This window comes from Ailuropoda melanoleuca, chromosome X, assembly GCF_002007445.2.
Source record: "Ailuropoda melanoleuca isolate Jingjing chromosome X, ASM200744v2, whole genome shotgun sequence".
NCBI lineage: Eukaryota > Metazoa > Chordata > Mammalia > Carnivora > Ursidae > Ailuropoda > Ailuropoda melanoleuca.
Window position 1 is genome coordinate 40,850,191 of NC_048238.1, and position 16,426 is coordinate 40,866,616.

Sequence of the window (16,426 nt, forward strand, 5' to 3'; positions counted from 1 at the left end):
TCAAATCCTGTACAAAATTATTATTTTTAAAAATGAAAGACTGGGGGGCCTGGGTGGCGCAGTCGGTGAAGCGTCTGCCTTCGGCTCAGATCATGATCCCAGGGTCCTGGGATCAAGTCCCTCATCGGGCTCCCTGCTCCTTGGGGGAGCCTGCTTCTCCCTCTGCCTCTGCCTCTCTCTCTCTCTGTCTCTCATGAATAAATAAATAAAATCTTAAAAAAAATGACTAAATGCTGTACACAATGAATGGCAAAAATTTACGATTAGATATTTATATGCTACACATCATTATATATAACTAGGTATTTAATAGACATATTGTATAGCATATTCTGGAGAGAAAAATCATTAAAAATAATTTCTTACTGATCCTCTCCCTATCCCCCGCTGCTGACCATGTCGCCTTGAACAGGAGTGTGTTGTTACAGGTCTCCGTGTCATTCGAGGATGTGACTGTGGACTTCAGCAGGGAGGAGTGGCAGCAACTGGACCCTGCTCAGAGGCGCCTGTACCAGGATGTGACGCTGGAGAACTACAGTCACCTGCTGTCAGTGGGTAAGCACAGCCCTTCGAAGACACTCCGAGGAGCGTGTTATGGGTAAAATCGTATCCTCCAAGTAAGCTATGTTTAAGTCCTAACCTTGATTAGGACTAAGCGCCTCGGGATATGATCTTTTTTGGAATTAGGGTCTTTACCCAAGTAACCAAGCTTAAACAGGATCTTTAGTGTGGGTCCTAATCCAGTATGACCAGTGGACTTAAAATAAGGGAAATCTAGACACATAGATGGACACACGCAGAGGAAAGACAGTGTGAAGACACGTAGGAAAAGAAGATGGCCAGGTCACTGGAGTGACGCCTCGGTAAAGCGAGACATGCCCGAGGCCACCAGGAGCTCAGAGAGAAGCATGGAAGAGTTCCTTCCTGTTTCGAAGGTTCTCCTTCAAAAAGAGCATGGCCCTCCTGACACCTTGATTTTGGACTTCTGGTTTCCAGAACAGTGACGCAGTGAACGTCTGATATTTTGAGCTGCCCAGCTTCTGACACTTTGTTATAACAGCCTTAGGAAACTAATACAGATTTTTGTACTTGGGAAGTGGGATGCTGCCGTAACAAATACGGGAAAAGACATGGACGTGGCTTTGGAGCTGGACAATGGGTAGAGGCTGGAAAGGTTTTAGGTGCTTGATAGGAAAAGCCTCCATTGCCTTGAAGAGATCCCTGGTAGAAATATGGATGTTAAAGGGGCTTTGGGTGAGGTGTCCGATGGAGTGAGGAGGGTGTTACTGGAAACTGGAGGGAAAGGAGATCCGTGTTAAAAAGTGGCAGGGAACTTGACTAAATTGTGTTCTGTTGGGTCAAAAGCAGAAATCATAAGTGATAAACTTGGATAGTTAGCTGTGGAAATTTCTAAGCAAAAGTGTTAGAGGCATGGCCTGTGCTTTTCCTTGCTGCTTATCATAAAATGGTGGAGGAAAGAGAGACATTGGAGAGGAATCGTTAGTAAGAGAATAAGCAGAACTTGAAGATTTGGAAAATGTTCAGCCTATCCATACTGCGAAACATGAGATGGACTCTGGAAAGAACACCAAAGGTGTGCACAACCAGTTGCTAAAGAGATCAGATGAATGGCTTGTGGATCCCATCAACCATGTCAGTAGAAACATTTCCAGCCTCGACTGAAGAAGACAGAGACAGGAAACAATGAGGGAAGGTGGTAGGGTATCTGGGATTCCACAGGTAGGAGATGGGCTGGTAAAACTGTTCAGCTGTGCACATGCGTTAGCCTTCTGGAAGAGGGATGAATGACTCTAAGGATCGTTCTGAGGGTCCAGGCTGGCAAAATGGGATGTGACAGACCATCACCTCCTCAATTCCAGAGGGCAAGCCACCTTACGTGGTTCCAGGCCTGAAGGGGCAGAGCCACCACCCAGGGTCAAGGGTGTGGAGTTGCCACATCTCATCTGAGGTCACACCTCATAACAACTTCGTGCTCTCTTGAATTCGCTCTTCAAAGTGCTTTTCAACATTTCTTTCCAGTACTTGTTGACGATTGAGTTTGTGCCATCATTTAGCCTTAGAAGGAGCTTGCCACCCACCTTGGGCTGCATGCCTGAGCAGCAAAACTCTGAGAGGACTCAGGCTCAGTGCTCCAGGGGCTGCTACTGACCTCACACCATCCGCAGGTGGGGACTTGAACAGAAGGACTCAGGCCCCCCTCTGAGTGGGTCTTTACCATTTGCCATATTTCTCATGTCCTACCACTGTGTGGGCTCATCCATGGTCACGGACCATTACCAAAGGAGTCCCTGTTACGTTTCCTTTCTCCCACTGACAAATACACTTAAATTCAGCAAGCAAGTAAACTGAGACCTAGTAGCGAGCCGAAAGCCGTTTCTCAACAGGAGAGCAGTTATCCTCAGAGGAAGGTAGGGCTTTGTGTCAAAATCCCAAGATTTGCTCTGTGATTCACCTTTATAGGGGCCTGCCAAAGGCGCCGTCCCCGTCTGCCACCGACACTTGAAGCACCACTGGATCTACCAGATCATACAGCCCCAGTAGCAGAGAAGCTCATATGGCACTCTGGACCTGTTGCAGAGCCTTCTTTTGTTCCGGGCTCTGCTCAAACAGTTTTTTGGATCACATGGTAAATGGGGCAGAGTTACACGCCCGTTTGAGGAACATATTGCCTCTGAAGTCCGTAGAGGCCCAGTAGCCATTGTCCCTCTTTTTACTTGTAGGAAGAGCCAGAGGCAAAAACTTATTCTTCACTTAGAAATTTCTGGGGGTCCGGTGGATCCATATTGCTCTGCCCTTAGAAATTTCCCCAAGGTGGGTGGCCCCTAAATTGTGGTCAGATTTATTTCCTACCCTCTGCCATGCAAATATCTTACCAGTAAGTCAAGAGTGGTTACTACTTCTCATTCATCAGGTCCATTCAGCATAATGTCATCAGTGTAATGGACCAACATGATACCTTGTGGAAGGGAAAGTCAGTCAGGATACCTACAGACTAAATTATGATGTAGGACTGGAGGGCTGATATACTTCTGAGGTAGGACAGTGAAGGTATCTATCTATCTATCTATCTATCTATCTATCTATCTATCTATCTATATAGTTGGCCTTGCCAGCTGAAAGCAAACTGCTTCTAGTAGTCTTTAATAACAGGTATTGCAAAAACAAAAACAAAAATACACAACAACAACAACAAAAAAACCCCAAAAACAAAAGACAAACCCACACATTTGCCAGATCAATAGCTATTCACCAGGTACCAAGGGATGTGTTAGTTTGTTTAAGCAATGAGCCCACATCTGGTACAGCAGCTGCTGTTGAAGTTAGCACCTGGTTAAGCTCATGATGAGCTACGTTCTCCAAGATCTGTTTGTCCTCTGCACGGGCCAAAGAGGTGAGTCGAATGGGGATGTGGTGGGACTCGCTACCCCTGCATCCTTCAGGTTCTTGATGGTGGCATTGATCTCTGCAGTTCCTATAGAATGCAGTATTTCTCTTGGTTTACTATTTTTCTAGTAGAGGCAATTCTAGTAGCTTCCACTTGGCCCTTCTCACCATAATAGTCCTCACTACACGGGTCAGGGAACCAGGATGGGTATTCTGCCAGTTGCTGAGTATCTATATTCTAAATTGGCATTTCTGAACTCAGGAAATAACTACAGGATGGATTGGGGGGCCTGCTGGGCCCCCTGTGAGATGGAGCTAGCTGAAACTCAGTTGATTACTTCAGTCTCATAAGCCCCTGTGCTATCTGGTGGGCCATGGTGACATCTTGGGTCTCCTGGAATTCGTGTCAGTTCAGAACTGATCTCCAGTAATCTCAGAAAGGCCTCATTATGTCCTTTCCCTCCCTGCACAGTCACCCTGATAAAGGGCTATAAATCCCTGTAGGGAAGAGAAAGATTAGCGGTATACATTTTGACGGTGTAGTGGGGTCCTCTCTCAGGGAACCCGGGCTCTCCTTCGTTCAAAGGATTCTGGGTCTGTAAACTGGCTCAAGTCTGAAATTGATTGAAGAGCTGAGACTTTTTATGTTTCACGTTAGACTTCTGTTCACTTGACCTAGAACTCTTCTCTTAATGCAGATCAAGTAAAAATTTAATAGACAGCTCATCTCTTTCTTTTCTAGGGGCACCATAATCAACTGGCCAACACCATGGGTCTCTGCGGGTCAGACTCTTCTGATCACTGCTTTGACCCTGCTGTACATTATAGTAACCACGTACACCTTGCGTTTAGCAATTCAGTGCCTCCATTTGGCCCTGTCACCCGAGGACCCAACTACTCCCATGGCATTGGGGTTTCCCAATTTGAGTCCTACAGAGAAGAGCAATCACAGAGCTCTTCAAGAATACTGCCCCCCCTCACAAATTGCTATGTCTTTCCTGAAAGAAACCCCGAACTTCCCAGTCATGGTGACAGGCGTGTCCTCTGGACCCTGCCAGTGTGGGAGAGCATGTCTTACATGATAAATCCACTCGCACATGCCAATCTCCCGAAGACCTTGGATGCCTTTCTCTGTAGTATAGAGAGATCTTCCAAAGCACTCTCCATTTCAATTGCATTTGGTACAAGCCACATTTTCATCCATGTTTCAGCCAACCAAACAAAATGTTCGAGCCCTTTCTAACCCCTTAAGCAGCAACATTAAATTCAAAATCTGCTTAGTGTGCACGCATCAACACATTTGGCCTGATCGATCCAACTTTATGTCCTTTCCATTATCCCATATTCTTAAATATCCATTTGCACCCAGATTTCCCAGCTTTCTGTCTGTATAAATTGGACAAATAATACAGATCTCTTGCACCTCCTCCTGGATTACACTATACCTCCCCCTTTGGGCCCTGATGAGACTTGAGTCTAGTTCTAGGTCGAGAAGCAAATAAGGGTGGTGGGGGTAGGTCGTGAGAGAAATCAGCAGTATCTTGCAAGGCAAGTACCTCAGGGGAGACCATTGCAGGGTTCTCAGGCAAAGTAGGGTTAGTCTTCGCAGACAGGGCTAGAAGGCTGCTTCTGTTCGGAAAGAAGACTCATCAGAACTTAGAAGTTCAGTGTCCTCATATATGCCCATTCCAATTTTCTGGATTCCATTCCTTTTCAGTCAGTCCCCTTACCTTAACAGCAGACACCCTGTAAGGTTGGGAATTCTATCTGTGTTGTAACGTAGCCACTCCCAGGATGAGACTCTGGGTTTGGTTTTCAGCAATATCAGCTCTGGAGCTACAGAAGTTAGGGGTTTCTTGGGGCGCCTGGGTGGCACAGCAGTTAAGCGTCTGCCTTCAGCTCAGGGTGTGATCCCTGCGTTATGGGATCGAGCCCCACATCAGGCTCCTCTGCTATGAGCCTGCTTCTTCCTCTCCCACTCCCCCTGCTTGTGTTCCCTCTCTCGCTGGCTGTCTCTATCTCTGTCGAATAAATAAATAAAATCTTTAAAAAAAAAAAGAAGTTAGGGGTTTCTTTCAGGACAGACATAGCAATTTTCGGGTCATTTATGCAGCGTTTGAGCTGGAAAATCAAATCCCTGAGTTCATCCTTTTCCCTCCCACTTTGTCCAGCACAATTAGGAGCCAACTGGCAATCTTATACTTGTAAGTTTCACAAAAATTTCTAAGGTGTCAAATACAAGGTCACCCAGAACCATTGCCTCTCACAAGCATTTGATGAGGAGTATCCAGTGGTGATATTTCATGTAGCTCTTTTGCCACATCACCCCATGGACTGTGTGCTCTTTCCTACTGGAAATAGAGTCGTTGGTGCCTTCACATCTAATCAGAGTAGGGAACCAATTCTAGAAACCCCTATAACCCGTTCAGAAAAGTCATTCTTAGTATTCTGTTCTTCTAGCACCACTCTCAAAATCTGTATTATGCTTCTCCAGAGAAATGGAATCAATAAGATATGGGTGTGTGTTTATATATATACACACACATACATACAGAGCACACACACACACACTATAAATACCTACATACCTACCTATACAGAGAAAGACAGAGAGAATGAATACATGTACACAGAGTCCGGGGAAGAGATTTATTTTAAGGAACTGGCTCGCCTGATTGCAGGGACCGACAAGTCTGAAATTTATAGGGCAGGCCTGCAGGCTGGAAATTCGAGTGAGGTCATGTTGTAATCCGAAATCTGCAGTGCAGGCCAGTAGACTGCACACTGAGACAGTGTCTGTGTTGCAGTCTTAAGATAGAACTTCTTCTTTCACTAATCATTCCTTGTTTTCTTTGCCCACAGCCAACCCCTCAACAGACTGTGGTTCTTTACCTGGTGGGGTGACCCAAAACTTCATTCTTTTTTTTTTTAAGATTTTATTTATTTATTTGAGAGAGAGCGCGCATGCAAGAGGGTAGGACAGGCAGAGGGAGAGGGAGAAGCAGGCTCCCCACTGACTAGGGTATCCAACTCGGGATTCTATCCCAGGACCCTGAGATCATGACCTGAGCCAAAGACAGGCACTTAACTGACTGAGCCACCCAGGTGCCCCCCAGAACTTCATTCTTAAAGGATCTGGGCCATTCGTCGTCCTGCCTGAATTGGATTGTTGTAGTTCCTGTTGACTTTCATGACAGGGCATGGTAGTACTAAGAAATGCCCTAAGGGATTACATGTATTCCAGACACTCTTCCTTATTTCCATTGTGGGGTAGCAGTCCAGTTTCCCCTGAGTAGTCAGGATGAGTCACCCCAGCCAGCACAGTAACTCCCTTCTTTGCCTTTTGATTCAGAGACACAAGGAGCCCAAAGTGTCCATGTAACAGACTTAACTTCCAGTTCAGTGGAATCACTACTGTGTCTCCTGGCAGAAGCATTCTTCCCTTCAGAACTAAGACAGAGAACAGCAGAGTGAAAGGGGCACACAAACAGGAAGCAAATATTTTGCTAGCGGACCAGTAGAGGTAGTAGTGAATTGTGCCACGCCTGGCCCCAGGCCAGCAGGGTGGGTCCACCACCCGGGTAGGCTTGGAGAACAGAACGTTGAGCCGATAAGAATTACTCCCAAGCCTTAAAATCTAATGGGCTTTGTCTTGCTAGGTTTTGGACTTTCTTGGGATCTGTGATACCTTTTTTCATTCCACTCTCTCCCTTTTGAAATGGAAGTGTCTATCCTTTGCCTGTCCTACCATTGCATTTTGGAAGTAGGTGACTTGTCTGCTTTCACAGGTTTGTGTGGAGAGAAGCTGCCCTGAGATGACTCATACTCACGTCACACCCATAACCAATTTGGGTGATTTAGGTGATAAGATTTGAGACTTAGAGTTGATGTTCAGATAGATTTTGAATTTAAGACTTGATGCTGGAATTATTACGACTTGGGGATATTGGGATGCGGATAGTTAATTTAGCACATAGGAAGGACATGAATTTGGTGGCAGGGGTGCCAGAGGGTAGATGTTTAATGGGTTGAATTGTGTGTTCCCCTGAAAAAAAATATGTGAAAATCTGAACCCCCAGTACCCCAGAATGTGACCTTATTTGGACATAGTGTCTTTACAGAGGTAATCAAGTTAAAATGAGTTCATTGGAGTGGGCCCTAATCTAATATGACTGGGGTCCTTATAAAAAAAAGGGAAATTTGGGCATAGAAATAGACACATTATGGGGATGCCTGGGTGGCTTAGTTGGTTAAGCGAACGCCTTTGGCTCAGGTCATGATCCCAGGGTCCTGGGATTGAGCCCTGTGTTGGGCTCTCTGCTCAGCAGGGAGTCTCCTCTTCCCTCTCCTTCTGCCTCTCTCCCCAGCTTGTGCTGTTTCTCAAATAAATAAATAAAATCTTTATTTAAAAAAAGGAAAAAAAATAGATACATATAGAGGGAAGACGATGTGAAGACACTCAGGGAGAAGATGGCCATTTGACTGGAGTGATGCATTTACAAGCTAAAGAGACACCGAAGATTGCCGGCAAACAAGATAGAAGACTCAAGAAAGGATTCTCCCTTATATCTGCCAGAGAGAGCATGGCCCTGCTAACACTTTGATTTCAGACTTGAGGCTCCAGAAGCCCGAGACAATACTTCCCACTGTTTTGAGCCACCCAGGTTTTTTTTTTTTTTTTTTTTTTTTAAAAATTTTTTTTTTTTTTTTNGCCAGCGAGAGAGGGAACACAAGCAGGGGGAGTGGGAGAGGAAGAAGCAGGCTCATAATGGAGGAGCCTGATGTGGGGCTCGATCCCAGAACGCCGGGATCACGCCCTGAGCCGAAGGCAGACGCTTAACCGCTGTGCCACCCAGGTGCCCCTGAGCCACCCAGGTTTTGGTACTGTGTTACAGCAGCCCTAGGAAATGAACACAGAGCCTCCATGAGAGTATTTCCATTCTTAGCTGCTGAGTACTCTGAGCCATCTGAAGTGTGTGCTGGTGGTGTCCTTGGTTGGCCTGAGATCCTTCAGTCCATTCTCCTCTGTGATGATTATTCTTTTCCCAATGAAATGTGGTTACTTAAAAAAAAAAAAATCAAGTGGAAAGCAATTAACTGGACCCAATTCTCTGATGTCCTGTTAGCAGGGTATGAAGTTCCCAAACCAGAGATCATCTTCAAGTTGGAACAAGGAGAGGAACCATGGATTTTGGAGAGAAAAACCCCACATCAGAGCTGTTCAGGTGAGTGAGTGAGATCCAGGCAGATGGGGGACGTAGAAATGCTTTTCTTTTCCTAAGAGGCCTATGCCTTGAAAATGCTATTTATTGCTACCTTCTTGAAGGCTCTTAACTTTGGAAACTGCTTGAGAAGAGAGAACATTGGCTTCTTAGGTACCAGCTGTTCTCTCTCTTTATTTCCCTTAGTGTAATCGACTGTCTTTTTTGCCTGGCTTTCCTCCGGGAGAATTGCTGTAATTCCTACACTCCGGATCATATCCCAGGCTTCCTCCCTATAAATCTTGCTTCTTTGGATGTTCTCTCCTTCCGTCATGTTTTTATCCTTCATTCCTTAAGCCCCACCCCTAGGGCCTGAGATTCTTACAGTATATACGGTCAGGTTTTAATGGGTTTGCCTTCTTTGAAAACTGGTTGGTTGCCCCACTCCTGTTCTTCTGAGGACCTTTTCGCTTTCTTCCTCCTCATTTTCTTCCTCTCAACTCTAAAATACCAAAAAACTCATCTAGAACCAGCCTCACTTCCTCTTCTCTTTTCAGGTTCCTCACTTCTCTCTGCTTCCCCTGCCACCATGCCTCTCTCCCATCTGCTGACCTTGGATCACCATCACTTAACATTTTTATCTTTTAAATAAATCAACTATATTAAGATATAATTTACATACAGTAAAATGTATCCATTTGAAGTGCCCTGTTTGATGAAAGTCCACACTGGTGTAACCACCACCCCAATCGTGATATGGGGAACATTCCTTCTCACAAAAATGAGCCTCCATGCCCCTTGTAGTCAGTAGGCACCACCACTTCGGCCCCAGGCAAACCATTGACAGGCTTTCTGCCACTATAGATTAGATTTGTCTTTATTAGGGTTTCATGTGAGTGGAATCCTGTCTATACCCTTTTGGGTTTGGCTTCATTTGTTTGGCATCATGATTCTGTGATTCATGTTACTGAGTATATTGCTAGTTTATTCCTTTTAAATGCTGAAGACTATTCCATGATTGAATAGATGGCAATTTGTTTATCCATATACCTTTTGATGACAGGTGGTTGTTATTTGGTTATTATGAGTACAGCTGTAGTGAACATTCTGGCATGTCTTTGTGTGTGTAAATACCTAGGAATGGTGTTGGTGGGTCATCTAATTGTGTAAGTGTATGCTTGCCTTTATAAGAAATTACCAGACTATCTTCCAAAGTGGCTGTGTGATTTTATACTTCCAGCAGCAATACACAAGAATTTCTGTCGCTCCACAGCCTTGCTGACAACACCTGTTACCATCAATCTCTTTAATTTTTGCTATTATAGTGGATGTGTAATGGTATCTCATTATGATTTTAAGTTGCATTCCTCTGATGAGTAATAAGTATCGTTTCGTGTGCTTATTGGCCATTTGTACATTTTTGTTTGAAGTGTCTATTCAGATGTCTTCCCGTTTTTTAATTGGGTTGTTTGCTTTCTTAATGGGTTTTCAGAGTTGTTTATATTTGCTGGATATAACTCCTATGCCAGATATATACATTGCCGGCATTTTGTTCCAATTTGTGGCTTTCACTTTTCTCTTCTTACTGGTACCTATCAAAGAGTAAACATTTTGATTTTGATGGAGTCTAATTTATCATCTTTTAAAATTTTCTAGTGCTTTCTGTGATCTAAGAAATCTTTGCCTGACACAAAGTCACAAAGATTTTCTCATATTTTGTTCCATAAGTTTTAGCATTTTAGCTTTCTCAGTTTAGAACTACAATCTGTTTTGTATGTTCGATGTAAGGACCCATCTTCATTTTTATCAATACAATACCCACTTGTGCCAGAACCATTGGCTGAAGAGACTTCTTTTCCCTATTGCATTTCCCAGTTGTGTTTATCAAAATCAATTGACTTTATATAGTGAACCTATTTCTGGATTCTTTATTCTGCTCCATTGATCTATATGCCTTTCTGCTTTAAAATGTAGGTTTTAATATTAGTCAGGCGTGGTGAGGCCAACAGATCCAGAGATGACTGCCATTAAAAAGAGTTTGTAATTCACAGTTCCCGAGAGGAGGAGACATGCCATACCATGCAAGGCCACACCAGGAAGCACTAGGGTCAGTCAGGAGGCCAAAGTTTTAGGGGAAAGCACGGATAAGAGCCTTTATTGTTATTTTCATGGGGAAGAATGGGTGAAGCGGAGTGAGCAGGCAGGGGAGGTTCAGGATTGGCTAGTTCTGAGTAATCTCAGTGGGGCTCCAGGGGTATAGGGACTGTCTCTAGGTACCTGGTACCTGGCACTGAGGTGATGAGACCAGGAGGATAGTGGCTCAGCCTATGAGAGTTTAACAAAGGAGGAGAGTTGGTGGAGGTGGGCTCTGGATTGGTTGCTTACAGAGAACTCATTTGCTACCCCTAGGAATTAACTAGCACTGAGAGAGGCAGTGTCTCCAGGATGAGGAAGGCACCACATGGCCAAGCATCAACAATACAGAAAATAAGATAAAGAAGATGTGATTATGTATAAAGTGGCATATTCTTCAGCCATAAAAAAGAACAAAACCTTGCCATTGGCAACAACATGGATGGAGCTAGAGAGTATGACGCTAAGGGAAATAAGTCAGCCAGAGAAAGACAGATACCATATGATTTCACTCACATATCGAGTTTAAGAAACAAAACAAATAAACAAAGGGAAAAAAGAGAGAGAGAAACAAAACAAAAAACAGACTTTGAACTATAGAGAACAAACTGATGGTTGCCAGAGGGGAGGTGGGGGGATGGGTGAAATAGGAGATGGGGATTAAGAGCACCCTTACCATGATGAGCGCTGAGTAATGTACAGAATTGTGGAATCACTCTGTTGTACACCTGAAACTAATATAACACTGTATGTTAACTATACCAGAATTAAAATTAAAAACTTCAAAAAAATACAGAAAATATAGTATATATACTGTTCTTTTGGCAAACCCATATTTTCTTTATTACTGTAGCTTTTATAATGAGTCTTGGAGTCAGGTAGGATAAGTTCTCCAACTTTGCCTTTTTAAAAATTGCTTTGGCTCTCCTAGGTCATTTGCATTTCCATATAAATTTTATAATCATTTTGCACTTTTTTTTTTTGAAAAAGCCTGCTGGGTTTTTGTTTGGAGTTGAGTTTGCTCTATAGATCAATGTTAGGAGAATTGATATTTTCACAATATTGAGTCTTCCAATCCACAAGCATGGCATATTTTCTGCATTTATTTATTTTAAAAGATTTTTTTAAATTTATTTGAGAGAGAGCACAAGAGCGAGAGAGATTGAGAGAATGAGTGGTGGTAGGTAGAGGGAGAAGCAAACTCCCGGCAGAGCAGGGAGCCCGACATGGGACTCAATCCCAGGACCCTGGGATCATGACCTGAGCTGAAGGCAGACGCTTACCTGACTGAGCCACCCAGGGGCCCTTCTGCATTTATTTAAATGTTTGATTTCTTTCAGCAGTGTTTTGTAGTTTTCAGCATAGAAGTCTGCATCCTTAATTAAATTTATCCCTAAGTATTTGATACTTTTTGACAGTATTGTAAATGACGTTTTTTAAAATTTATTTCGGATTGTTCATTGCTAGTATAAATTGCTCATGATTGAGTTTTGTACATTGACTTTGTGTCCTGAAGCATTCCTACATCCACCTATTAGCTTTCTTGTAGGTTCCTTGAGGTTTTTCATGTAAGTAATCATTAGCACTTTAGAGACACTTTTACTTTTTCCTTTCCAGTTTCATACTTTTTAAAAATTTCTTTTCCTTTTCTGATTTCACTAACACCTTCAGTTTGATGTTGAATAGAAGTGGTGAGTGTGAGCATGCTTGCCTTGTTCCCGATATTAGGGATTAAAAAAAATGCATACCATTATGCATGATGTTTTTTGAAGCTGCCCTTTATCAGGTTATAGAAGTTTTTTTTTAATCCTAGCTTGTTGAAGAGTTGTTTTTGTTTTTGATTTTTTTAATCATGGTTACGTGTTGAATTTTCTCAAAGCCTTTTTCTTCATCTTATTAGAGGAATCATATGAGTTGTTGCTTTATTTGGTTAATATGTAAGTTTATTTGTTGAATTTCAAATGTTAAATTAACCTTGTATTTCTAAGATAAACACTAGTTGATTATGATATATAACCCTTATTATAAACTGTTGGATTGTATTTACTGATATTTTGTTTTAAAGTATTTGCATTTTTTATGAGTCGTATTGATTGTAGTTTTCTTTTTCTGCAATGTCTTTGTCAGGTTTTGGTATTAGGATTATGCTGCCCACATAAATGAGTTGTGAAGTGTTCCCTTTTCTATTTTCTGAAATAGTTTGTGTAAAATTGTTATTTCTTCTTTTACTGTTTCGTGGAATTCACCAGTGAAACCATCTGGGCCTGGAATTTTCTTGATGGGAAAGTTGTTTTGTTTTGTTTTGTTTTTTAGACAGAGAGAGTGAGAGAGAGAGGGCATGAGCAGGGTAAGGGGCAGAGGGAGAAGCAGACTCCCTGCTGAGTAGGGAGCCAGATACGGGGCCCGATCCCAGGACTCCAGGATCATGAACTGAGCCAAAGGCAGACGCTTAACTGACTGAACCACCAGGCTCCCTGGGAAAATTGATAACAAATTCAATTTCTGTCATAGACATAGGGTTATTGAGATTTTCTCTTTCATCTTTTGTCAGACATAGTAAGTTGTATTTTTCAAGGAGCTTGTCTATTTACTTTATGTTGTCTAATTTAAATCATACTCTGTGTGATTTCTGTGTATGGTCTATCTAGGGGAATATTCCATGTGTCTCTGAAAATAATGTATATTCAGCTGTTGGTGGGTGTTGTGGTCTGTGGTGTATAAATCAAGTTGGTTGCATGTTGTTGGAATCTATTGCTTTACTGAATTGTATTTGACTAGTTCAATCAATTATTTGTAATTTTAGGGGATAAAAACTGACAAAGATATTTTAAAGTTTTTACGGATAGGAAAAGGCCCTAGAATAGCCAACATAGTCTTGAAAAGAAGGAAAAGTGTTAAGATTTATTATAAAGCTACAACAATCCAGATAGTGTGGTTTTGATGTAAGGACAAACAGATAGATAAATGGAATAGAAGAGAGAGTCCAAAAATAGGCCCACACATATATGGACAATTGAGTTTTGACAAAGGTACAAATACAATTCAGTGGGGGAAAGGAATTTTGTTTTTGAACAAATCGTGTTGGAACAAATGGATATCAGTACTGGAGGAAAAATACCCTTGACCCACACCTCACACCATATATAAAAATACCTTGAGTTTAATATGATTGAAATGTTTCTATTAGACCAACCCATCTAACAGATATAAACTGTTAACTATGAAAAATACACTGTAAAAACTACTGAAAGACAAATGCCATATCATTTCACTCATATGTGGAATTCAAGAAACAAAACAGATAAACATATGGAAAGGGGAAAAAAGAGAGTGTAGCAAACCATAAGAGACTTTTAATGATAGAGAACAAACTGAGGGTTGATGGGGGAAGTGTGTGTGGGATGGGTAAATGGGTGATGGGTATCAAGGAGGGCACTTGTTAGGATGAGCCCTGGGTGTTGTATGTAAGTGATTGATCACTAAATTCTGCTCCTGAAACCAATATTGCACTATATGTTAACTACCTAGAATTTAAACATTTGGGGGAAAAAAACTACTGAAGACAATGGATAGTGACCAAAGGGAACATTTTTCTGGGTCATCTTATATTGAGTAATTTTGGATTGTTATCCAGATATTATCAGGGTTACGTTATAGTAACACCATTTTCTGTTATATTCTTATGTGTTTTTGTCACAATAGGCAGTTATCTAGGTTAGACTCAAACTGGAGATGCTCTCACCTATGGTGAGTAACAACTTAGATCTCTGTTCAGACTTGTTCTAACTTCTTTTTTTTTTTAAAGATTTTATTTATTTATTCGACAGAGATAGAGACAGCCAGCGAGAGAGGGAACACAAGCAGGGGGAGTGGGAGAGGAAGAAGCAGGCTCACAGCGGAGGAGCCTGATATGGGGCTCGATCCCATAATGCCAGGATCACGCCCTGAGCCGAAGGCAGACGCTTAACCGCTGTGCCACCCAGGTGCCCCAGACTTGTTCTAACTTCTAACTCCTCTTCAAAATCTGCCTGCTTTTGTTCACTCTACCAGTACATGTTTTGTTTTGTTTTTCTAGAGAATATAGTTACTGTCTGTAGAAGGATTTTTTTAGGAGCTTACTTCTCCATACTAGAGGTGGAACTCTTACAATTAATTCCTGTACATTGATCCTGTATTCTGAGACCTTGCTAAATTCACTTATTAATTCTACTGAGTATTTTTGTAAATTCCTTAAATTTTTTTGGCATCAATTACCATGTCTTTTTCTCATTTCCTTTTTGGTCTGCATGCCCTTTATTTTTATTTTACCTTGAGGGCAAAAGCTTTCCGTCTTTCAGCATTGAGTATAGTAGCTGTGGTTTTCCTTAGATGTCCTTTATTAATTTGTGGCAGTTTCTTCCTATTCCTAGTTTGATGAAGGTCTTTAACATGAATGGGTATTAGATTTTCCAGATGCTTTTTTTGCATTTATTGGGACGAACGTTTTATTCTACTGATATGGTGAATTTCAGATTTTCAGATGTTAAACTGACTTTGCCTCCTTACTGGGATAAACCTTACTCGATCATGATTATTATATTTTTTATGTATTTCTTGAATCAGTTTGCTAATAATTGGTAAGGATTTTTAACTGTATGTTTAAATGAGGTATTAGTCTTCAGTTTTGGGAGATACTTTGCATATAGTATCTTAGTATCATGTTAATGCTAGCCTCATAAAATGAGCTGGGAAATTTCATGCCCACTCTATCTTCTGAAAGAGTTTGTGTAAAATTGCTATATTTGCTAGGATTTTTTAATATTCACTCCTCTGTTTTGTGATTTTTACATAAGATTGCTTTAAATTTTATAATTTTTCTTTAAATATGTGATAAAATATATCAGTGAACTCATATGGGTCTGAAGTTCTCCTTGTAGGATTACCTTTAATTTCAATTTCAGTGTCTTTAATAGATATGGAAATATTCAGATTTTCAATTTCTTCTTGTTTTGATTTCTTTGAGTTTGTACATTTTATCTATGTTATCAAAGTTTTGGCATGTGGTTGTTTCATAATATTCCTCATCATTGTTTTAATGTCTGTTGTATCTTCCACAATGTACCCTCTTTCCCTGCAATTGATGAAACTTCAGTTCAACAGGAATATATTAAAAATCTATATTTTTATGCACTTAATAACGTAGCTTCAAAATATATAAAGTAAATACTGAAACTGTTAAGAGATAGACAAAATGCATAATCATAGTTGCAGATTTTAACATACCTATCTCTATAATTGATTTTTGTCTGTTTACAGACAAAAGAATCTCTAAAGGTAGAGAAGATTTGAGGGGCGCCTGGATGGCTCAGTCACTTGAGCATCCAACTCTTGATTCTGGCTCAGGTCATGGTCTTAAGGTCATGGGATCAAGCCCCACGTTGGGCTCTGCACTCAATGGGGAGTCTGCTTGAGATTCTCTCTCTCCCTCTGCCCCTCCCCCTCCCATGCTTGCTCTCTCTCTGTCGCTCTCTAAAATAAATAAATAAATCTTTAAAAAGCGATAGAAGATTTGAACATGATAAACCAGTGTAACCTAATTGGCATACCATAAGTCACAGCATCCCTCAACTGTAGAATATACATCTCTTTCAAGTGCATGTGGCACACTGAGCAAAATAGACCCGATTTTAGGGTGTAAGGCTAATTGC

At 41.6% G+C, this 16,426-nt stretch overlaps 1 protein-coding gene across 11 annotated transcripts in view; it reads left to right on the forward strand.

The window, feature by feature from the left end:
• ZNF81 (zinc finger protein 81) overlaps nt 1-16,426 on the forward strand; it is a 118,977-nt gene that overhangs the window by 91,100 nt on the left and 11,451 nt on the right. For 10 of the 11 annotated variants that reach the window (XM_011223128.3, XM_011223124.3, XM_011223126.3 and 7 more), the window contains 2 exons: nt 429-555; nt 8,532-8,630. In XM_011223128.3, the coding sequence (XP_011221430.1) occupies nt 429-555; nt 8,532-8,630 (226 nt within the window). The remainder of the gene's footprint in view (nt 1-428; nt 556-8,531; nt 8,631-16,426) is intronic. The other variant, XM_034649373.1, reaches the window with a different exon arrangement.